Raw genomic sequence first — 25,226 nt, forward strand, 5'->3', positions numbered from 1 at the left:
TAAAATTTTACAGGCAACACTCTTTATTGCGAGTGCTGCCAAATTTTAAATTTCCACAAAACTACGAAAGTGTATACACTGTTAAACCCTGTACTGTACGATATATGCTTATGGGAACATTCTCTTTTATTAAAAACATCGAGTTTATTTTGTAAATATAGTATATAGATATTAAAAAGTTACAACAATGTTAGCAAATGGTAATTTGCTATTGTATTGTAGAATAATAATTATCTCTCAACCACATAATTTCCTTTATCACTTGAAAGATTTTATGCTTCTTTTTATTATGTGGCACCGCTATGAACCACATTTTATTAAAATGCAACTCTGCGATTATAATTGTATATCACGATATATTCGATATACGTTCTGTTCTTTCACTTTTGCTATTTCAACTGTGCTAGCACGTGTTAGTTGTGGTTCCACGTTTATTTTCGTATAGATTTTTATAATTAATTGAAATAGAAGTGATTTAAATAATGGCTACAAATGAGCAATTAATATCAGCACTCGTGCTAGAGTATTTAAAGAAAAGAGATAAGAATTTGGCTAAAGTATTTCAACAGAAAACAAATGCGGTATGTATATATGGTACAGTACTTTTTATTGTAGTGTGGTTTTTTATGTAAAATCTGAATTATTTGTTTGCAGGGTGTCGTCGGTAAAGGCTTTCCTAAGTTGGAACAAATTATAGAAACCTACCAACAAAGTAATAAGAAGAAGGTACCTGTGATCAAAGCAGTTGCAGGTAATTCTAGTGATGAGGATAGTTCTTCAGACGAAGAGGAAACAACAGCACCACAGGCTAAAAAACCTAATGTAGGTTTAACCAATGGTAAGGCTGTTGCATCGAAAGCTAAGGCTCAAGAATCCAGCTCCGAAGACAGTAGTTCCGAAGAGGAAACTGCACCGGTTGCTAAAAAACCAGAACCCAAAGCTAAGAAAGATGAATCTTCAAGCGAAGATAGTTCTGAAGATGAGAAACCCGCACCAAAAAATAATGTAAACAAGTCTGTGCCACAAAAAGCGAAAGAGGTAAAATGGAACAGGTTTGAGTTTGAAATATGTATATTATATTTATCGTTATTATTTTTACAGAGCTCTTCTAGCGAAGATAGTTCTGATGACGAACCACAAGTAAAAGCACCTGCCAAACCTGTTGTTGCAAACAAAGTGCCACAGAAACAAAAGCAGGAGTCAAGCAGTGAAGACTCTGATAGTGAAGAAGAAACTAAACCATCAAAAGCTCCAGTGACTAAACAAGTGGTAAAGAAAGATGATACTGAAGACAGTTCCGAAGATAGTGACAGTGATGAAGAAGAGGCAAACCCCGCACAGAAACCGGCACCGGCCAAAGTTGCTCCCGTACAGAAAAAAGCCGATTCCGACAGCTCCTCTGAAGAAAGTGAAGAAGATGAAAAACCCACCAAGGTTGCCCCAGCTAAAACCAACGCAGCTGTAAAAGCAGCAAGTTCTTCGGATTCAGATTCTGACAGTGAAGACGAAAAACCCAATGTAGCCGCTGCAAAGAAACCCGTAGTTAAAACAGCTACTGTTGCAAAGAAAGCTGACTCATCTAGTGAGGAAGACAGCTCAGAAGAAGAGGCAAAACCAGCGGCCAAAAAGGTAGCAGCAAAGAAGGAATCCAGTTCTGATGACAGCTCTAGTGATGAAGAAACTCCCGCAGTATTACCAGCTGTGAAAAAGAGTGCAGCCCCTGTCAAAACCAAGAAAGATTCAAGTTCCGAAGACAGCTCATCCGAGGATGAAGAGCCTCCGGCTAAGAAAGCAGCACCCGCTAAAGCTGTTGCACCACCAAAAAAGAAAGATTCCAGCTCTGAGGATTCATCCTCTGATGATGAACCACCAGCAAAGAAGCAAGCCGTAGGAGCTGTTAAGGCCGTTGCTGTAAGCAAGAAAGCTGAATCCTCAAGTGATGACAGTGATTCAGATGACAGCGAAAATGAAAAGGCTAAACCTAAGCCCAAAGTTGTGGCACCAGCAAAGGCACAAAAGAAAGACGAAAGCAGCTCAGATGATGACGATGACGATGATGATGATGATGACGAAGAGGAGACAGTCCAAGAAACGCCCAAACCAAAAGTTGGAGAAAAGCGAAAATTCGACGACTCTGCTGCTGGAAAAAATCAACCTAAAAATAATTACAGTAATTTTGTAAAAAGTGGCGAAGGCAAGGTACGTAAAAAATAATAATCCAAAGAACGCTAGATATGTACAGATAATTAGAGAGCTGATGTCATTACTCAAACAAGATTGTGGTTATTAGGTTTAAAAAGCTCATCTTTAAAATAATTCACTTATATCCACCATAAATAATATATTCTATTTTGTTGCAAAGTCATTTAAATTATATCAGATAGTTTGTAACTGTTTTATAATACATATTTATACTATTTAAATTTTCTAAAGTCACAGCAAAAAGGGTTTGCATCCACACCAAATTTTAATGAGCAAAGAAAATCAAATGGTGAAGTGAGGAAAAATACGCCCTTTAGAAGAGTGCGTGAAGAGGAGGTAGAAATAGATGCACGTGTAAAAGATATGTCATTCGAAGCCAAGGTAAGTGCCTCAAATGGTGTTTGTTATGTGGGTGAAATGTACGACGAAATTGTTATTGTCGGTCACAATACACAGCTGAAAATGGAATTCACAAATTATGAAATTTATGTTTGAGGCACTTACTTGTTTTTGAGGGATTTATGCCTTGGACATAAAACCTAAAATTGTTTTTCGTAACTATTTACTTTTTTTTTAATGGTTTTGTCGCTAACTCCATGCAATTTTCATAAATTACAAAACAAAAGCAAAACCTAAGTATTTTTTGTATTGCAATTTATGAAAAAAATTTTTTCACAAAGAGGGTGCGACAAAGCCAAGTATTATTTCGAACAAACTATATCCAGTCTGTTCTACTATAAGTGATTTTGATTTGGAAATATTCAAAAATTAAATAATTTGTGTTTCCTTTTTCATGTGCTGTTACCGTAACTATTGCCAACCGATTCGCAAACATTTATGTGATCAAAATAGAGTGAAGGTGGAGACTTTAAATTTAGACGAGGCGGCGGCGGTGGCTTTGGTGGTCGTGGAGGCGGCAGAGGTGGAAGAGGTGGTGGTGCAGGTGGTGATGGAAATGACGGTTTCAAAAAGTTTGGAGATAGAAAATCATTTGGAGGTTTTGAAAATGGCGGTGGCGGTCGTGGTGGACGTGGTCGTGGCGGTTTTGGAGGTGGCGATCGTGGTCGTGGCGGTTTTGGTGGTGGTGATCGTGGTCGTGGTGGATTTGGAGGTGGTGAACGTGGTCGCGGTGGATTTGGTGGCGGTGATCGCGGCCGTGGTGGATTTGGTGGACGTGGTCGTGGTTCAGGACGTGGAAACTTTGGTGGAGCGAATAAACCCTTCAACAAATCATTCGATTCATCAGCGTCACATAATAAAAAGATCACATTCGACGATTAGACTAAGATAAATCAGTGCAAAATATTTCAAAAACTAAAACCAACAACATAACAATTTCGTTAACATTTCACCGACTATTTTAAATACGCTTGTGTTATTTGTGTTGTGATGATTTCGAAAACCTTAATTTTATTGCTTTACAGAGAAATGCATCAGGTTCGTGGGGTGAACGAGCGAACAAAGATTTGAAATATACACGTGGAAAGTCATTTAAACATGAGAAAACAAAGAAGAAGCGTGGAAGCTATCGTGGGGGTCAAATTGACATGGGTGTTAACTCAATTAAATTTGAATAACAAATTTATAATTCGCTCTATATACAAGTTGCATTAATATAAATGCTAATTAATAGAAAAGATTAAGATACATAGTTATAGTTTAGTTTAAGTAAACTGAATACATCTATACATTGTACATAATTTTATAATATGTATGTATGTTTCCGATGTGAGAACTAAATATTCTTGAAACAATATGAAAAAAGAAATAAAGAGCATAAACGTCTTTTTTTCACCAATGTGAACGAATGATATTTATACAACTACTAGTAAACTATAATCCAAACAATAGATTTTATAAAATAATTTTAGCGCTTTGGGGTGTTAAAATTATTTTTAATATTAATTTTAAAGATTTTTTATGTCCGATTGCATCCTATACAAATAAAAGAGGATACATGAACTTGGAAGGTAAAATATTTTATTTATTTTTAACAAAAACGATGAAATGCTAGTTTTGTGTAGGGTTAGGAAACGCAGTCGCCAACAAAAATTGCTATTTTATTTAACGAAGGAAAATGCTACCTTCACTTGGCTAGCACAATAGGATGCCGATTAAAATATGTATGCCGTTAGAAAATCATTAGTTCACCCTTTTATGGTTGACTACCCTACAACAAATACATCTCTCCATATGTGATAGCGTTAAATAAAAAATTGTAATTTGTACGGTAATTTTTGGTCATTTGCCAAAGATAAAACCGTTGGAACTTGCTCAGTTACTTTCGCTGAATGACTTGGCTACGCATGCGCATTGCTGTTGTTGCTGCAAAATGTAATTTAGTTGTTTGTGCAAATGGTCAGTTTGGCTTATTGTCGTAGACGGTTTTCAAACTTTGATTTATTTTTATTGCCTTTTTTAATTTGTCTAGATAATAGCACATGTGTGTGTGTGTGTGTGTGTGTGGTTTTTCTTCAGCATTTGTAAATCGTAATAATTTCTATGTAGCGGATTTCTTGATGGCAATCACACACTGCTTAATGACGCCAATTGCTGTCGCATCCATCAAAGTACGAGCTGGTATGTATAATGTACAAGTGGTATCTACAAGTGCATGTCTCTATATATAATGTATGTAGCTATGTACACATGTATTCACCGGTCTAAGCCAAATTTGTAACAGTGATTTGAGCTGTTAACTTTTAGCGAGGGAAACTAAACGCTCGTAATGCTATCAACAAAATACATATGTGCAGCATAACAAAAGAAAAGTTGTAAAACGTGTTGAAATCACAGTTAATGTGCATAGAAACATACATACATACATACATGCATACATATATACACGTTCAACACATAAATATCATATCGTTTGCGTTAATTTGCTGTACTAATAAGTATTTTATTCAATTTGCTTGCAAATAAAATATAAAAAAAAAATGTGTGAAGTATAATTATATTGGAGCAACAGCAACTTTCTCATCATTCATTCAGCTGGTTAACAATTGTAGCACAAATCATTTCAAATGTTTTATATGTCTTGCATGCGCACTTGGGTATACTCATACATACATACACAGTATATCAATTTTTGTATTTATAACGGTAAATATACGAGCTTGCAATTGTAATATTTGCGCAAAATATTTAAATAAAGGGATTTAGAATTGACAGGTTAACTAAACGAAAAAGCGCAAAATATTTAAATAAAGGGATTTAGAATTGACAGGTTAACTAAACGAAAAAGCGTTTCGAATATACTTCCGGTATAAAAATGCACTCGCCACTATCAATTTAAACATGTTTCCGGAATTTTTTACATGTTGAAAATAAAATCTCGAGTTAACTTTTGGAAATTATTTGGAAAATGTTGGCGCTAACTCAGTTGGGTTATGCATGTATCGTATAAGAAACACAAAAACTTAAATGCCATAAATCCATATTTATACATCATAAACTATATACAATATTTAAGATTATATATAACTACATTCCTTTGAATATATTGAAATTTTGAAATCGTTAACTTACAATGGTCGCATAGCGTATACTTAACAGCGTGTGCATGTGTCAACTATAATGATCAGTCCAAACATTTTCTGTCTGTTAATTTGTATACAGTTATGTAACAACCCACACTATTGTTAATCATCTTCACTTTCCATTCCCAGCATCGGCCAACAAAATGATGTGTAAAATTAACAAATTACGTCTAAATCGAAATCGATATGAATTATATTGCTCGCCAACGTACACAAATCATTTCGCCAGGCATTGTGTTTACACCTCTTTCACACGCTCCTTACCCGCCGGCGGTGCAGCAGCATTATTAATAATAAGTAAATTTTCTGTTTTTCACAATTAATTCAATTAGCAATAATATGGTTAGCATAAAAAAATCACGCAGTGCTTTTATTATTAGGAACTCTACGTGTTTGATTTTGACTTACAGCTGTCCAATTCCCAATTGTCAAATGAGAAACGCTTTCCGTTTCAATGCGCTGCTTCATTATGTCTTTGTTAACTGAAAAATTGTTAAAAATGTCGCGTACAAGGTGAAATTTTTTGAATGAAAACGCATGAGCGCAGTACATTAGATGCAACCCAGCAAACCATTTGAACGACGAAGAATTGTGAAAACTTTCTTTCAAGTTTCAAACGAAATGTAAGCACTGAGTAGAAACACAGAATTACAATAAAAAGTAAGATGTAAATAATAATTAAGATAAGATAGCAGTAGGCCTTATGTTGGACACATAAAAGACACTGTCCAATCAAAAGAACACGAACTTGAAAAATAAATGGGTAATACAGTTGCTATAAGGGCACTTGGTCATTATAGTTTAGAAAGAAGTTAACAATGTTGCTGGGAAGGTAATTTATTAATTTCTCACTGTCTATGAACTACAAACAAACAAAATCAAATAAATGGCGATCAAGCCACGCTGAAATGGAAACATTAACGTTTCTGTGATTAATTGGCAAATGCTTCTACAATATCAAGTAATGGTGGTATCTGTGCCACAACAATACCGGAAATGAAATGAAATTAAGTTGGGTTTCAGATTGTATGAGTGATTTCAAAAAGTTAATCGCTTGATTGGAGCTAGTTTTGGAATTAGTTGCATTATCTATATTATTAACGAGCTTAATCAAAACTTTTATATCCAATATGAAGTCTGTGTAGTTTAAATTCTTCGTCTTTAACTTATTTGTTGTCAATTCGGGTTTGTTTAAGCAGCACATGGTCTAAGAAAACAGCATTAGCATCTTCAAAAGACATCTTCTAATACGGAAATATGGAAAAAACCTCTGTAAAGCGACTGCGTAAAGACCGACCATAGGTTAGGTTAGGTCAACGGATAGATCTCCACAACGACAGAGCTTACTTAGACAGCTTCGACGGTCCTTTGAGGCACCCAAATACTCCTAACGGATCGCCAAGACCCGCATGATTCGACAAAGCGCTTTGACTCTATTACAAAGTTCTTAAGTCGGCTAATGTCGATAGCAGTCACTTCGCTGGGTTCGCCGAAGGTGTTTTAACCTTAGTATAAATGTTGAAAAATTAAGGAGGGAGTACTTGGATGATTGTTCTTTGTCTTCCTCCAAGCAAGACAGTCCATAGTATCTTCAAAATGTTTATGTTAAAGCGCTGATCAAAAGATACCCTTAAAAGTATACTGAGCTACTTCTTGAGCCCTATGCGATATTAATCATTCAACTTTACTTGGAAATAACAATAATGACTATATATACTATATAAGAACCGAGTAATTCATATTGAGTTGCATTTAATCTGGTTAATTGTGTAGTTTGATAGATGGAAGAAAAGATTCAAAGGATGTCGGTTCAACATTAAATTCATTATGTTTCAACTAAAGCATATTATATAAATCTAAATTTTCTTAGAATTCAATTTAATATAATTTCACCTTTTGTAGTATAGCGTGGCAACCATTAGCTACCTAATAATTGACTAAATTTTTAAGGTGATTAATATGCAATTAAAGAAATTAATTTCGGCAACTGCAAACACTTTATAATGGCTAAAAGTATGATATTTTTGGTTTTTGTCTGAGATACATAATAAGTCAACTTGGGCTTGTAAGTAGTAAAATGAAGGGTTTAAAATTCACACATTTCGACGGCATTATTATGCGTTGTAAGGGAGTAGTGGCATTTGGTGCTTTTACTCAGACACTTAAACGCAATAAGTTGTCACATTATTAAGCTACTTAAATAAAATGTTTCATTATACTTATTATTAAGCGATTACGCATGTAAGACTTGCCTTTTGATAAATTCAATAATTGTTAGTTGGAAAAACATTAACAAAAATTCATTTAAAGCCATAATCGCGCTATCAGTGCAAACAGAATGGGAAAATGAGGCGCGAGAAATTTTCAGCTTCATCACACACACACTTACATACAATATACACCTGTATACAACCATATATATGTATTTGTGTGTGTGGTTATGACTGCGAAGAAATTCGTATAGAGTGAGATGCAGAGGTGTGTAGCCAAACGAAGAAAACATGGTTCCTGTGGAAGAGAAAGAGCGCAAACACAAAAACCTGCTGAGCCAAGCAGCAAGCGGCCAAATCATTGGGGCTGGGGGACTGTTCGCTGGCAACGCCAAGCAGCTGTTGGGACAAGAACTGGCTCCAAATCACAGACGAACGCTTAAGAAATCGTAAAAGATATTTTAACCGTCAGTCTAAGGTGAGCGCTCGACTAGTTCGGTACGTGTATTGTAAAGCAAACGCTCCGTCACTCTGCCATTCGCTGATCGCTGCTGTCGTTCCTTACGCGTTTGAAACGGAATTCCGCCTAATATTAGCCATTACCATTAGCCCAAACCTTGGCTCAAAGAAGAGAAACGTTATATGCATACAAACAAAAAAAAAAAACATACAAATAAGAATTGAAAAAAGAAAACACACACACACGCATACGCACGTACACATGCTTTAAGTGTTCGATAGTGAAAAGTGAATTGAGATTTCTTTTTATGTAAATGTGCACATTTTTTGAATTTTTTAAATTGTTTATATTTTTATAATATATTGTAATATAAAAGCGATTTGGGAAAAGCATTCGTTGAGAGCTGCCACTTCGGTTGTTGTGACGTTGCGTCTCTGTTCTTGGAAATAACTAACTGCTGTACAACAAATACGCGCATTACCCAAAATGGCATACCGGTGCTTTTGGAGAAGCATAACCAATGTAAGTGACCTCATTAAAAAACGAACAGGGAGAAAATTGTGTAGAAAATGGATGATGTTGAGCTCACTGCTCAGCAGCTCAGCAGCGCATTGCTCATTGCAACAACATGTTGGTGTTGTATTGGTGCATGGCTATTATGGCCATGAACGTCTTGAATTCTGTTACTGCTGCTGCTGTTCTTGACTTTGGCCGCTTCTTCTTCGCTGGCAAACCAGTATTGCCTTGTAAAATTTTGTCTGCTTACTGTTTTATTTATGTATTATGCAGCTCTACATATGTACTTAGACAGTTATACATACATATGTAGATAAATACATATTTAGACAAAATGGAAAGATCAAAAGTTAGCCACTTCAAAATATTTTCAAAGGATACACATACATAGTCTTTATGTGTAAGAAAAATCGCAGAAAATATGAGACCAAGTATATGTATTGTGCAGAAATCAGTTTTGTATATATAATGTATACTTATATATAGTCAGCTAGCATCATCACAGGTACTTATGTATTTAACGCTTTCATTAAATGCAGGTGAAGTTGCTTTTTGATCTTTTCTTTTCGTTGGCTAGACACTTAACTTCCTAACAATTGTGTGAGTAATTTGCGGTTGGCGCATAAAAATATTAATTAAGAAATCCAAACATATTTAAACACCTCTTTTTTAATTAACCAAGTCCGAATTTGTGTGGTTTGCGGCGAAATATTAATATACAGGGTGGGTGTTCATTGGTTTAGAAGTGTTCCGAAAGTGCCAAGGAGATCATATTCCGTATTTTGAGAAATTTGAAAAGGAAAAATACGAAATAAATTTGATAGAAAGTTTAGGAAATCCCTATTCCACATTGGGACTTTATAGCCAATCACTCAAACGGATATCATTATATTTATCTCTCTGGTCTGAGAAACCACTTTTGGGTACTTTTGTCGAGTAGAATCATTTCTATGGTTTAAATTATGACTTCGAACAGAAATTAAAATTAAAATTTTTGTTCAAAAAGGTAGTTAGGAAGTCTTGGTGGGATAAGAGGAATTTGAAATTTATTTTTTTTTTTAATTTCAATAAGTTTATTTAATTTGAAACTATAATATTAATGAAATTATAACTTAAGGGGTAAGGTTTGTTTCGTCGAAAAAATACCTTTTTTTCATGATTTTTTTTAGAAAAAATTATTGCTGTAGGTTTATTTTACTTATTATTATATGAAAGTACAACATTTGAAGGATACTTAAAAAAAAGTTTTATCTAAAAATAGCGAGGAATAACGGATTTATCGTCGATCTCTGCAGGCACCTCGAAAAAAAGTTTTTTTTTTAATTTTTCAATTTTTGGTACCATTTTCAAGCCAAAATAACGATTTTAGACGAAAAAATCGACTTATTTGTTATTGTAAAATTTGTTAGTAATTAAAATTTTTAGAGAGAGCTATATACATGTAGAATATTTGTTCAAAATTTCAAAACGATCGATGCAGTCGTTTTTTCTTTAGGCTGGTCACCGACTTTAAAAATGACATATTTGGGAAAATCGATTCAAAGTTTTGTACACTCAGCGCAGGTAGCTGGAAGTACCGTTATTCAACCTGCTGTAACTTCGTTAGTTTTTCTCCGAATGACCTAAAACTTTAACACAATATTCTTGAGATGTTGATGGTTCAGAAAAAAAAAAATGAAAAACAAAAGTTGTCAAACCTTACCCCCCTCCTTAAAGGCTGAGCAAAAATTTCATACGCTGTTGTTTCCAATGAGAATATGTTCGTATTCACTTATATATTTATCAAATAAACATCTTCACGCAAATAATTATGCGTACACACATGCGATAGGTAAGTACATACCCGCGAGATAATTTTTCGAATGATTCATTTCGAATAAATCGGATTGCGAACGGAGCGTAAAAAAACTAGGTTAAGCGTATGCACGGAGAAAGAACAATGTAAACCCGCAAGCGAATTAACATATTTGCAAACACACACACATACATACATACGGCTCTGCACTGTGCGTACATGAGATTTTATAAAAAAACAAAATATTAAAATATTCAAGCGTACTGGCGTGAAGCCCAACCCATTAACAGCGTCTTTCGAGTGATTTTTTGGCTAAAAACAAAAACACCGAATTTTGGGTCAAACGCTTCTTGACGTTGAAGCGCCTGCAGAGATTTCAGCAAAGTCGGTGTCAAATGGCAGTAATTACTGGCGTAATGCCAATGTCGGGTACCGCTTTGAAACTTTCGTTTCGTGATACGAACGCACAAGTTGGTGTATTGCTGTCACTGTTGTTGTTGTTGTGAAAATGTGTTGGAAAATGAACATTAGCCTCGTCCGTCATCACATCATACAATACACACATAACAAACAGCACAGCACTTCAACATCAATCTTAACTGTTTAATGTACATAATACTTGTACGAGCATATGCTTAGAGAACACTCTCGTATAAGCTTGAGTGTGTGTGTGTGTGTGTGTGCGGCTTTGGGAGTATAACTATTATGCACAAAGTGAAATTCCTGCTTAAGGCGTTTGTAAAAGTAACTGGTTACTGGTTGGCCACTGGTTCCCACGACCATAAGAGCCAAACGGTAAATGGAAGCATCCAAATATTTGAACATTTCGTCGACAAAGCGCTGTAATAATGTGCATATTTAAAATATCTTGTCTGTAATCGTTAATAATGCATAGTAAACGGTACAAGACACATCTTCAGATCGGTCAAAAAACAGCTAATTTAGAGATTTTATCAGTTTGTGAACAGTTATGCAGAATATTTGTGCATTCGAAGAGCAGAAATCCTGCTTTTGACTTCATGTTAGCTTCTATTTAAAGTCTCCTACTATTTTTAAAACACTAATGACACAAGACTATCGTCAGCCGTCATATTTTTTCTATATAATAACGACTTGACCACCAACGGTCATTGAAAAATTACTCCATTTATGAAGTTGTAAATTTTGTAAATTTTTCCTTTCAGAATTTTCCCGTTTGTAAAGTAATCCGTTTCAGTAGCGAAATCCCACATTTCTTTTGAGTGGTTTTTACAAATCACTTAAGTGTTATGCAGTCATCTTCGATGCCATCACGTTAAACGTTAGGTGACACAAACCGGTACTGTGATGAATTTCAAGCGTAAAGAGAACCACTAAATGTCTTGAATATGTACGAATATGTATGTGAGTGCAGACGTGCTGAAGTGTCTGGTAGTAGAGACTGGAATGAAGTTTGTGGGTTGTTTATTTAGCCGGAAGCTATTACAGAAGATGGGACAACTCAAACGGTATTAAAACAAACAGCTAGAGAGTATTCTAAATGGAAGTGGACTGAACGTTTGGTAGCCAGCAACGTTGAACCGTTAGTTTTAATAATTATTGCATGGCATACTTTATATTTCAATTTTAATAAAATCACTTAACGACAGTTTGTTGGCTGTTTTCACATGATATGCCTTTATCTTGTCCACATTTGCTTGCTATAGTTTATTTTTGCGCTGTGGTGGCCGCTTCAAATATTCGCAATAGGCTTAAAGGTTGGCTCACGCATTAATTCAAAAGACTTAAGCAACAAACTTGAATTACTTAATTCTCATTTGACTGCCTTAAGCATTACAATTTATCAGTATAAAGCGTGGGATTACAACTGTTTTAGTGTCTGTAGTTAGGATATGAATATTATTATTAATAATACACTACTGGAAAAAATTCCAAAATTTTGTGCAAATTTCAACAGGCCGTAACTTCGAAAGAAATGGTCGTACAAGATATCGATACAGAAAGAAATTATAGCACCAAGTGTTTAGTTTTTGGATTAGAACTTTAAAAAATTTTAACCTCTGCAGTGTTTGAGTAATCGTAGAAAAACCAGCAACAAAAAGTTTTCAAAATTTTTTTAGTTTTTTTTTGGTCTACGTGCGTGGAAAAAACTTTTTAGCTTAACCACTATAAGGATCGGATACTCCACTTCTCACCGAGATATCGGTCTTCAAATCGAAAAGGATCCTTTTGTCTTTGATTATCGATATCTCAGCAACCAATGATCGCACAGAAAGTTAAAGGTGGGTTTCAAGAACTTGAATGAATTCTCCTTAACGACTAGCCATTGCTTTTCCGAAAAAAAAATTGTTTCTTCTTGTCACAAGAATTTGAAAATGCAACAAAAATGGGTTTTTGGTGGTTTTTTGGAAAATCGAGCGCTAGATCGAAAATATTGAGGAAACCCTTTTATAGTTCGATATGTCCACGAAAACCCTTAAAAAAATCAAATTAATCCAGCCAGACGTTTTTTTGTTTCACTCGATCGAATTTTTGAAAAAATTAAAGGACCACGTTTTTTGCTCTGAAAAGCTCATTATTTTAAAAAATGAGAAAAAAAAATCGTTTTTCCTTGCTTTTTCCACATTTTTGCTTCAGAAAAAGCTTAAATTTAAAACAAAAAAGAAAGTTAATTTTTTGCTGTAGTGTAGAAGAGCTTCGATATTGTTGAAATATTGTTGCTTCAATTTCTTATTTGAGTGATTAGTTTCGAGAATAAATTAAGTTACCAAAATCTATATATTTAATATATATAAATAATGTATTCTATTAAAAACATGAAACTATAGTTCAATTGAAACTTAAAACTCCTCATATTATCAATCACTAAGTGAGAACTCTCTTATTCTATACAAATATGTGTCACTAAGTCAACAGACAAACAATTTTCTTTATTGCAATAATAATCAAATACAATGTCACAGTCACTAATTATAATATTAGCGAAAAAAAAACGAAGAGGAAATCCTTTATCAGTAGTCCACTTTCAATGCGATTTATATATTCCAACTGAAATGTGTGCCGGAAATACTCAAGTATATAATCACATGCATACATACGCTTGCAGAGACTCACTGGAACATTGTCTTTTATTTAACCGGGTTCAAACAGATCAAAGTGTTCACTTCAATAACTAAATATAATCACAAAGAGGTTGTGTATTAATTTTCGCCATTTAATACAATACTAATGCCAGATAATGAATTGAACAGCAAAACAAACACCTTCATTATTGTCCACACACATACACACACACACACACACACACACACACACACACACACACACACACACACACACAAACACAAACACGTGGGTATGTTCGTGGATGTAGAACAGCGCATACTGTGTTCTTCCGTTGTCCACCGTAAGCTTTGAGCGCTACTCTTAATATAACTACATACGTACGTATATATTTGTTATCGTTATTTGGTATTTAGTATTTAGTATTTGTTAGCGAACGGTAGTGCTGAGTGTTTAGTTTTGATTGCCAATACAATTTTTACTTCCACTTGACCATAAATGGGTCATCGACCTCAATCTAACGGTATTTGTCATTTTCTATATACCACATTGTGCGAGAATCTTTGCTGTGCATAAGTATTGGAGTCTTTCACATAGCTCTGTGTGTGTGTGTGTATGTAGATTTGTAAATACACTGCAAGCGGTCACCCATTGGTGTCTGCAATCCCGAGAGCATTAATGATGGTACATAAAGCTTATTGCTCATAAGTATTTACTCATTTAAGTCTGATTTTTATACTCTCACAACAAAAGTTGCTAAAGAGAGTATTATAGTTTTGTTCACATAACGGTTGGTTGTAAGTTCTAAATGAAAACGAGTTAGATATAAGGTTATATATGCCAAAGTGATCAGGGTGACGAGTAAAGTTCAAATCCGGATGTCTGTCAGTCCGTATGTCCGTCCGTCCGTGCTAGCTGTAACTTGAGTAAAAATTGAGATATCTTGATGAAACTTGGAAGACGTATTTCTTGTCACCTTAAGAAGGTTAAGTTCGAAAATGGGCATAATCAGACCACTGCCACGCCCAAAATTGCGAAAACTGAAAACACATAAAGTGCAATAACTAAGCCATAAATTAAGCTATTGAAGTAAAATTTAGTATGAAGTATCGCACTATGAAGGGGCATATGTGGATGTAATATTTTTTGGGGAAGTGGGCGTGGCCCCGCCACCTACTAAGTTTTTTGTACATATCTCGCAAACTACTAAAGGTATATCAAGGAAACTTTCTAGAGTCGTTTCTTTTAGTACCTTATACAGTCCAAAAATGGAGGAAATTGGATTGTAACTAAATTTCATTATAAAGATGGTACAGAAGAGCTGCACTCAAAATGGTATACAAAATTTTAAATGGGCGTGGTTACGCCCACTTATGGGTCGAAAACCATATCTCAGGAACTACTCGACCAATTTCATTGAAATTCGGTTTATAATATCTTCCTAGCTTCCTTCAATGATATGTTGTGAAAATAGCCCAAATTGGATCACAACCACGCCTACTTTCCTCATACCAGAACTTTAAAGTCGATCTGAATAGTTTACTTCACAATATGTAAAGTAAGCACTAGTGAAGATATCGGAACAGAACTTTGCATAAATACTACATTTAAAGTGTGGCAACCCCTTTCTAAAAATCGCCGAAATCGAACATGAGGACCTCGGTGCTTCTAACAACTTTTTTTATCGAAAATATAGGTAAGTCTCTCATATATTGAGAAGAAATTCAAAGTGAATATGTTTCTTCTAATAATATGTTTCCGTGCCAAATATGAGGGAAATCGGGTCATAACTTCCCCTATCTCCCATCTATTTAATATTAGCGTTTTCAAACTTTCAATTGACTTTATACCATATAAATGCCGAATATGTGAGTCAAATTATGTATTATATTAATAAAATTAAATTGCGAGAGTTCGGTTACACCCGAACTTAGCACTTCCTTACTTGTTTTTAATATTACTGAGATTTTTCGTAAATCCTTTAAGTTCTTTACGATACGATAAATACGATAAATCTTGGTTATCTATTAGAGTTGACATTAATGTGACAAATCTATAAAATACTCAAAATAGATTCTCAGTTAACTGTCAGCGATTGTCGAATTAGAATTGAATTGAAATGTGATAACTGAATTATTGTATCAGTTGAAAAAAGATTTTCAAATAATTCTGACGAAAGTCTTAATTTTAATTTTATTAATTAATAAACAGATTACTTTAGCTAAAAGAGATTTATGAGACTGTAAATAGATGATCAGCTTATCGTTGCGCTAGATAGTAATCCCGAACAATATACATATTTCGCAGTTCTCGGGTTTTACACACATACTCGTGGTTTAAGCCGTCTCTTTGTATTGTCTGTATTTGTTTTGTTTGTTATTATACGCTGAAGTGTTAGTTGGTTCAATTCTGTTGTGTTTTCTATGAAATGATAGATGTGTGTGACCAGCAAAGAGCTTAGCAGTACAACAATGTCTCTGCACTTTTCTACGACAACAATAGATAGCCCGAATAGAACAGAGTGATTGTTAATAGACGCACACGCGTGTTGACTTTTACACATATGGTTATGTGTATATGTGTGTGTATATATGTATAGGTATATTTATACAATGTGACACCGTGTTGACGGAAAAGCCTTTTATGGATTAGTGTAGATGTCTTTCATTTGTTGCTTTACAAAAACCGAGCGAAAGAAAGCCAATGACAAAATTAAAATCCATTTGCGGTTCACTATTAATATGCAATACGAAATTATTAAAAAGTGTAAAGTAAATAAATGGCCGCAGCAATTTGTGTGCTTGTGTAATGGTAATAAGGAAGGAAGCTACAAATGAATTAATTAGACTGCGGCTTAACCGATTTCGTTGTATGATACCAGGTCAGTGTGTAAAATCGAAAGTGACTGTTTGATGTTGCTGCGGGTATTCTTATTTAAATGTCGATTTTTATTAATTTGCCTTGGAAAGCGAAATTATATAATTTCACAGAAGTGAAAAATACCACGTGTAGTTTAGCGGAGTTGAGGACACAGAATTTGTCTTCCACGAATTTTAGATTATTTCATAGAAAATTTTTTTTTTTTTTAAAACATTTTATTTTATTAACGGAACTTTCATCAAATCATTGTTCACGTTGTAATTAATCAAACACAGGAACGTTCCAAAGTACAATATATATTACTCAGTTGATTTCAAGTGACAGGCTCTACACAATACTGGAGGAGTACTACATTCATCGATCTTCTTCTTCTTGACTGGCGTAGAAACCGCTTACGCGGTTATAGCCGAGTCCACAAAAGCGCGCCACTCATCCCTCCCTTTGGCAGTTTGGCGCCAATTGGTAATACCAAGTGAAGACAGGTCCATCTCCACCTGGTCCTTCCATCGGAGTGGAGGTCTCCCTCTTCCTCGGCTTCCACCACCGGGTACTGCATCGAAATCTTTCAGAGCTGGGGCACTTTTATCCATTCGAACAACAAGACCTAGCCAGCGTAGCCGCTGTCTTTTTATTCGCTGGACTATGTCTATGTCGTCGAATAACACATACAGCTCATCGTTCCATCGTCTGCGGTATTCGCCGTTGCCAATGTTTAAGGGACCATAAATCTTCCGCAAAACCTCTTTCTTGAAAACTCCTAGTGCCGTCTTATCGCATGTTGACACTGCCCACGCTTCTGCACCATAAAGTAGGACGGGAATGATGAGGGACTTGTAGAGTTTAGTTTTTGTTCGTCGAGAGAGGACTTTACTTTTCAATTGCCTACTCAGTCCAAAGTAGCACCTGTTGGCAAGAGTGATTCTGCATTGGATTTCAAGGCTGACATTATTATCGGTGTTGATGGTATACGAAATTATCTACAACTTCAAAGTTATGACTGTTAACAGTGACGTGGGAGCCAAGACGCGAATGCGCTGACTGTTTGTTTGATGACAGGAGATATTTCGTCTTGTCCTCGCTCATCGATCGATGTCATGAATATACCAAATAAGGGACACCACGGCCTTTGGAAGATTCGTTACGGGGGAGCTAGCCAAGGAATCAACGCTTTGTATCAGAATTTTTTCTCTAGATTTTATTAACCCAACTAGGCACTTCCTTAGCTATTACAATGATGATAATATAAATTCCGGAAAACTTCTTCTACAGCTCATGCAGTCCGCTTATTCAACTTTGGTATTCAAAATATGATTGCCAAGCCATTAAAATATGCATATGCAATAACATTCAGCTCGCTTCGTACAACTTTTCGCCAAGAAATTCGCATTGTAAAGCAAAGAAACAAAAAAACTTTTGGCGATTTATGATTTTCGAAAGTTGTTCAATAAACAAACGTGGAATTTGGTGATACACGGTTTTTGTTATTGCCTTTTCTTTAATTAAATGGCGAAATGTGGCTTTTCTTTTTAACTTTACCGCTAGTGTGGGGCATTAACGGCTTTTCATTGTGTAACTTTAATACCTTTAAACCATGTAATAGCCGAGGCGAAAAAGGTTTTGCCTTCGTAACTGATAATTATGACGATGACGATTAACTAAAGTAGAAAGTCTCAATAGTTGGAGACTCGGGCAATAATAACTTACGGTAATATACGTTGGTCATTTTCATGCACATATATCTACTTACATTAAAAAAACACCAACAAAAAACAACAAAGCAAAGAATAAAAAATTTTGCTTGACAAGCAATTAATTCAATGACATCAAAATGTCATTGCCCTTCATTGCAGGCAGCGGCGTAACTAGTTGTACTTACAGCTCCGCATAAATACGAGTATATTCAAATATACAATCGTACATATGAAAACTACTACGATGAAAGAGTGTTTACATTTTAATCGAGTTGAAAAACTTGTACATTTGAAGTAAAAAGCTGAAGAAGAGGAAGCAGAGAATCGTTGAAAAAACGTGCCGTTATAAGTCGCACCGTGGGCAGTGAGATGAAAGTGCCGGGTGTTGGCGAGAGTGATTCACACGGTAGGCCATTAAGTCATACAAATATACATATATGAAATGCCGTCGCTACTGAATCATATAGACAAGCCACGGACAGACTAACGACTTTGCATGCCGCACTTACACATTTGCATGTGTGTGTGTGTGTGCACACAGGCGGCAGTTTGATGGGCGAATGTAATAGCTAACTTGATTGTCTTCTTCATTAAGGCGTTGTGGCTCGACCATATAAAGAATTGAATAATAGAATTTCGCTTTCGTTTTCTCGTGGCAAATGAAACTCAACAAACTACATTGGACGAGAAAAGGAAAAAGTGTAAATACAAATTCAAGCAAATTTAGCAATTAATATGATTTTCCCTTCATTATTTCACTAAGCAGGTACAGTTGAGAGAAAATGTAACAGTTGCAAGAAATAAATTTCAGAAATAAAATCAAAAGTAATGAATGGTGGCTATTTGCCATCGCTGCTGCTGCTGCGTACGTTTTTGAGAAGAGGAAAAGAAAGTTTGTCACTTGAGTCTTTCGTTGTATGCATACGCATGCCCAAGCCGCCTTCCTACATGCCGATCACTTGTCCGTGCACAGAGTGTGTGTTTTCACTGTACACAACAAATAATTTCGTATCATTTGCATTCTATAAACACTGTGCGCTTATGGAGGTTAGTGGGGCGGCATGCAGCAAATATTTACTGCCGCTGATTGAATTCTGGGTTCATAAAAACCGATTATTTTGCGCTGCACGTATGCATCGGCTAGCTTTGCAAAATCTTCGAAATATATTGCAAACAATAAAAATATAATTTAAGAGAAAATAACGAAGGAAATTAATAATAAATGCATTTCACCTGATTTCCAAACCAAAAGGTAGTGTAATCATTGGACACACATCAGTTGCACGTCAGGCAAATCAAAAAGAAAAAAAAAATAGATGAGTAAACACGCGTACATGTCTTGCTTTTCGCATAAAATCGTAATTAACAACTTCTAAAAGTGGAAGTGTGCAGTGAAAGTGAATAAGCTTATACTTACTTACTTACTAACTTGTCTTGACCTATAAAGTTTAAAGAAGTTTCAAATTGATCGCCATATATAATCAGAAAATCGCAAAACAAGTCCGCTCTCTTCATTTATACATACATATGTCTCTCTATATGCGGTGTGTTTGTATGTATGGCAACAAAAAAATTTCGCGTTTTAACTTTCACACCAACTATTTTTTAGACAATGAAATCACTAACGAAAAATAAAATAAAACTAAATTGAATGTTAATAAAACGAGCTACAATAAATAAATATACACACATACATATTTACATTTGATATATGCATAATGCGGAGTGTTTGCATGGTAAAGTGTTAGCTACATATTTATACATGTCTATAGCAGAACAAAGCGTTGTAAGCAAACGAAAGTGAATTCATGAGTCGACTGTGTTTCGTTTTCGGCCACAAGTCAAAAGACTCATTACAATTTTGTATTATTTAATTGGCATTTAGCTATGCTTATAAGTAAAATTTGAAAACTTCATATTTATAATGCTCGATTTTGCAAAAAAAGTGGCGAGAAGTAGCTGAAATTTGTATTTTTTGCAGTTATTTAACCGTTAAATTAGTAAAGAATTTAACTGATCGCTTTTAACTCGAACTGCGCCAGCTCAGATAAAAACATTAAGGCAATAAAAAAAAAGGAATAAAATATGTTTTAAAAAATTCACTTTTTTTTTAAATTGATTATACATATATAAATTTAACCGTTTCTGTAATCTAACCTCAAACTCATTCGTCGAAATGTTTGCATTTCGTCATATGGCGGATGTATAAAAATTTCTTAAAGTTTGTTAATTTTGTATTTTGAAAATTTACCTTTAATTTCGAAATCAGTTACCTCGAAAATCTCTTGATACAAAATTTTATAAAAATTGAAGAATTTCTTAAAAATTTTAGAATTTTTTGAAAATTCAAGAATTTTTTGAAAACTTTGACGGCCATATTGTATCCGCCATTTTGTATTTTTGTAAAATTTGTCTTTAATTTCGTAATCAGGGACACCTCAAAACCCCTCTATCCCAAAATTAAGCTAAATCCGTTAATATTTTTCAACTTTTTTCTGTCTAGTAAAATCCGACATTTATTTTGAGGTTAGGAAAAATCCTGACGTGATGGAGCAAAACGAGCAAGACTTCAGATTCGGTTTCAGCGGCCCAAAATACATGTAATATACCATGTTTGGTCAAAGGAACATTTCATCGATTTTTTTTGTGGACCTGTGTTATTGGCTATTTTTTTAAACAATAGAACTGATAGGAAGCAACAAAAACTGTCTAACGAAAATATAATATCTAATATGACTTTACGATTCATAAAATTAAAAAAAATCCAGCATCATCCTTATTTCAACACTTTATAATGAGTTTGTGTTCTCGGCTAGTATAACAAATGCAATTAATTTCTATTTTTTTCAGCTAAAATTGGCCATTGTTATAGTCGCTTTAACCATGCAAATTGCGAGTGCGGCACTTTGGTCAAATTTTGATAATGAAAAGGCGGAGAAATGTAGTGGAGGTGCGGGTTTGAAATATTTGTCCGGCGACGCGTTAATCGATTCACCCGATTGTCTAGGACCGAACAACTCACCGTATCCTAGGTAAAATTCAACTTTCACTTTTTAGGCACTTCTATAATGCAATTTTAAAACTTGACTTTGTGCAACAACATTTTTGAACTATGTATATCCCCAAAAGTCTATATTTATAAAATAATAATAATAATTATTTTTTTTTAACTCAACAGTGCGGCTGTGGCACGAACCTTCTCGAATTGGAACGGTAACTCGAGGCGTGGACGTCAAAGTAAGTTCCCCTCAACTCTAGATCCTGCGATAACAACAAGTGCTCTGCTACGAGCGTATGATGAAGTCAATAATGATTTGCCTGCCAATCATCGTTTTGGTGAGTTAATTCACTTCGTTTGATATCTGACAATTTTTTGATAATTCTGTGTTATTTTTTTCTGGTAAAAGGTCGTTCATTGTCAAATGCTCCGGTCAGCCAATGCAGAGAAACACCATCTCGTCTGTGCAAAACTCGTTACAATACTACAGCGCCTATGTATGGAGTGAGTTTGACATCAGGACAGCCGGTTACCATTGTACAAAAGTTCCCTGATCTGTTACAGCAAGTTGTTTTCGAAGTTTGCGAGTAAGTCGATTTGTTGAGAAAAGAAGGGGGTTGAAAAGAGAAAAGCATTGTGAAACGTTGCTCTGGTTTATATTTGATTTTGTATCGCTTTGACTGAGAAAAACCGCTGAGACTTAAATTGAGAAATAACTTGATCACTTATGAAGTAAAAAGTAGGGCAGTACTCGGCAGAGGATTTCGTTACAAATTTTAGTACCGCATTTCAATATCGGTTAATCGCAGTGAATTTATTGTTTTAAGCTTTGAAACAAAATTTTTCGATTGCCTCTCATTAAATGACATATTTTTCATAACATATATTTTATCATTTCCCCAGATCGGGTGAATGTGATGTTGTACGTGGTGAATGCACTCAGACATATGTGCCGTATCTGTTTCTGGTAATTCCATTGGGTCCCGTCACACTGACTGGTCAGGACTACGTGTTGGTTGAAAGCGGGTGTGTTTGCAAACCCAAATACTCAACGGGGGCCGCGCAGGAGCCAAATATGATACCTTAGTTTATTTCCACAACCAAATAAAAATTTAATTTGTTAATATCTGATATACTGCTACATATCTACATAGAAACTAAAGTGTTTAAAATGGACATTTGTATGCATAAATGATGTGCAATGCTTTCACTATATTATATTTGCAACGAATGCCCATTTTTACTACCAAATAGGATGGATTCAACAAGTTTTTTCTGTTGAATATTACACTTATTAATATACATACATACATATTTAGTTGTAAAATATTTATTAATAAAAATACACAATATTTATGAATTACATATAAATATTTCTCTAGAATAGTTTAAGTTTCATTTCAATAATTGATTAGGTAAACATTTGGGTAAATGATTATTTGCAATATGAACAATTAATTTAAACAATTTTAGAGCAAATTTAGAGTATCTGATATTAATTAAAAATTAAAATTAAATGAATTTAATTATAATACAATTGAATGTAAAAGCAAAGTCAATTCGATAATTGCTCGTCGTTTATCTTAATTCAGTAATCACAATTTTTTAAATTAAAGCATTACAAATATATTAAAGCATAAAAGCAGTATTTGGTTCCAAAAATAAGCTTTAACAATTTAAAATTTCATATTTGCAAATGTAAATGTATTTTGTTACAATACAAATAAAAGTAAAAATCAAATAACCATTTAAACAGCAATAAACACACATAAAATGATACTAGATACGCTATAATAAATATATTTTAAATATATAAATGTGTAATTAAGGGTTTCATCGTAAGTTAAGCGTTTGTACATCCTGTAACAGTATATCAGAAATAATTAAATATATAAAAAAGGTTATGTTTAAGATTGGCTATTTATTGATTGCTTAAAAAATTTCTTATTTAATTATGTATGTATATTTAATAATGTTAATCGCATATTTACAAATGTATACAAATAGATACAAATCTCTACGATGAGTTAACAACAAAATATTATAAAAAAAACAATATGTTAAATATTAAGCTAGCGTTAGTTCACTTACATATTCTTGTATGTACACTCGTACTACACGTACTGGCAAGTGCGTGTTTGTTTTATGCAAATGAAATAAATAATTATGAATGTATGTAGTATAAGAATTAAGTAGAAAAACAAGAATTTGCATTTACGTATGTATGTATCTGAACACTGTAACAGTAAATTATTTTAATAAACGAGAATTTCATCAAATCTAATAGCGACAATTTTTAATGAATCTTACATATTTGGGAAGACGCAGGCGAGTGTATAACATGGTCACTGGATGCCTTTTCATCTATCTCAAAACAACAGCACCTGTATGAAGAGCAGGGAATGTGCCTAATTAAGGAGCAAACGCTCATTTATAAATGCTCTTTTTAATGTAACAGTTTCACTAATCGTAATATACACACATATAACGGGTGATTTTTTTGAGGTTAGGATTTTCATGCATTAGTATTTGACAGATCACGTGGGATTTCAGACATGGTGTCAAAGAGAAAGATGCTCAGTATGCTTTGACATTTCATCATGAATAGACTTACTAACGAGCAACGCTTGCAAATCATTGAATTTTATTACCAAAATCAGTGTTCGGTGTTCCGCTTTTTTATCGACAAATTTTGTTCAGCGATGAGGCTCATTTCTGGTTGAATGGCTACGTAAATAAGCAAAATTGCCGCATTTGGGGTGAAGAGCAACCAGAAGCCGTTCAAGAACTGCCCATGCATCCCGAAAAATGCACTGTTTGGTGTGGTTTGTACGCTGGTGGAATCATTGGACCGTATTTTTTCAAAGATGCTGTTGGACGCAACGTTACGGTGAATGGCGATCGCTATCGTTCGATGCTAACAAACTTTTTGTTGCCAAAAATGGAAGAACTGAACTTGGTTGACATGTGGTTTCAACAAGATGGCGCTACATGCCACACAGCTCGCGATTCTATGGCCATTTTGAGGGAAAACTTCGGAGAACAATTCATCTCAAGAAATGGACCCGTAAGTTGGCCACCAAGATCATGCGATTTAACGCCTTTAGACTATTTTTTGTGGGGCTACGTCAAGTCTAAAGTCTACAGAAATAAGCCAGCAACTATTCCAGCTTTGGAAGACAACATTTCCGAAGAAATTCGGGCTATTCCGGCCGAAATGCTCGAAAAAGTTGCCCAAAATTGGACTTTCCGAATGGACCACCTAAGACGCAGCCGCGGTCAACATTTAAATGAAATTATCTTCAAAAAGTAAATGTCATGAACCAATCTAACGTTTCAAATAAAGAACCGATGAGATTTTTTTTATTTTATTTTATCAAATTTTATGCGTTTTTTTTTTTTAAAAAGTTATCAAGCTCTTAAAAAATCACCCTTTATATGTATATAAAGCAAACCTAAGAAGTCCAACCATTTAATATTTCATTAAAGCATTCTTACTTTTTATAAAAAATATATGAAGTATATAATATTTAAACAATACATGTTTGATAATGTTTAATAACTTGAACCCGTATTTTAATTCTGTAATTGTATTTATTAACATGACTTACTGTGACAGAGCAAAACGTTTCTTGAGTATATTGTTTTTGCACTCCTTTAATGAGTTTTGATAAGATAAACACAGTTTTACTCTCACCATGTGGCAATAAGAAGATTTCCCACTCAATTTGTCAGTTAAAGTTGTATTTTAAACAAATTTATATTTAATATGTAATTGAACTAGAATTGCGCTAAAACTTCCTGTTCCTGTATCTTATTGTATGACGTTCCTCAGAACGATTGATTGACAAAAAAAAAACAGGGAAGCTTGGGGCTTTCAAAAGATTTCT

The 25,226-nt window shown here is 34.5% G+C and overlaps 2 protein-coding genes across 4 annotated transcripts; both read left to right on the top strand.

The window, feature by feature from the left end:
* Window positions 1–372: 372 nt before the first annotated feature.
* On the top strand, window positions 373–4,041 carry LOC105212874 (uncharacterized). 2 transcript variants are annotated; one of them, XM_011185221.3, is made up of 5 exons: window positions 373–581; window positions 655–1,038; window positions 1,102–2,199; window positions 2,434–2,583; window positions 3,627–4,041. In XM_011185221.3, exons 1-5 carry the CDS (start codon window positions 483–485, stop codon window positions 3,777–3,779), a joined length of 1,884 nt encoding a protein of 627 aa, XP_011183523.2. In that variant the 5' UTR covers window positions 373–482; the 3' UTR covers window positions 3,780–4,041. The 2 variants fall into 2 exon arrangements, with proteins under 2 accessions (XP_011183523.2, XP_011183516.2); XM_011185214.3 differs by lacking the exon at window positions 2,434–2,583 and having other exon boundaries at window positions 3,055–3,701.
* A 4,364-nt stretch (window positions 4,042–8,405) lies between these two features.
* Window positions 8,406–23,620, top strand: LOC105212870 (uncharacterized). Of its 2 annotated transcripts, none has more exons than XM_011185200.3 (5): window positions 8,406–8,936; window positions 21,189–21,370; window positions 21,517–21,674; window positions 21,746–21,923; window positions 22,240–23,620. In XM_011185200.3, exons 1-5 carry the CDS (start codon window positions 8,901–8,903, stop codon window positions 22,421–22,423), a joined length of 738 nt encoding a protein of 245 aa, XP_011183502.2. In that variant the 5' UTR covers window positions 8,406–8,900; the 3' UTR covers window positions 22,424–23,620. The 2 variants fall into 2 exon arrangements, with proteins under 2 accessions (XP_011183502.2, XP_054085498.1); XM_054229523.1 differs by lacking the exon at window positions 8,406–8,936 and adding an exon at window positions 16,630–16,648.
* Window positions 23,621–25,226: the final 1,606 nt, after the last annotated feature.

The sequence above is a fragment of the Zeugodacus cucurbitae genome, chromosome 4, assembly GCF_028554725.1.
Source record: "Zeugodacus cucurbitae isolate PBARC_wt_2022May chromosome 4, idZeuCucr1.2, whole genome shotgun sequence".
Taxonomy (NCBI): domain Eukaryota; kingdom Metazoa; phylum Arthropoda; class Insecta; order Diptera; family Tephritidae; genus Zeugodacus; species Zeugodacus cucurbitae.

What these genes read in the sequence shown, in the direction of transcription:
- LOC105212870 (XM_011185200.3), top strand. Translation starts at nt 8,901, where the DNA reads ATGGCATACCGGTGCTTTTGGAGAAGCATAACCAAT. An exon ending in AACAACTCACCGTATCCTAG is followed by an intron (nt 21,371 to 21,516) that starts GTAAAATTCAAC and finishes TTAACTCAACAG; the next exon opens with TGCGGCTGTGGCACGAACCT. An exon ending in GTTGTTTTCGAAGTTTGCGA is followed by an intron (nt 21,924 to 22,239) that starts GTAAGTCGATTT and finishes TCATTTCCCCAG; the next exon opens with ATCGGGTGAATGTGATGTTG.
- LOC105212874 (XM_011185214.3), top strand. Translation starts at nt 483, where the DNA reads ATGGCTACAAATGAGCAATTAATATCAGCACTCGTGCTAGAGTATTTA. An exon ending in TGCCACAAAAAGCGAAAGAG is followed by an intron (nt 1,039 to 1,101) that starts GTAAAATGGAAC and finishes TTATTTTTACAG; the next exon opens with AGCTCTTCTAGCGAAGATAG. An exon ending in TAAAAAGTGGCGAAGGCAAG is followed by an intron (nt 2,200 to 3,054) that starts GTACGTAAAAAA and finishes TGATCAAAATAG; the next exon opens with AGTGAAGGTGGAGACTTTAA.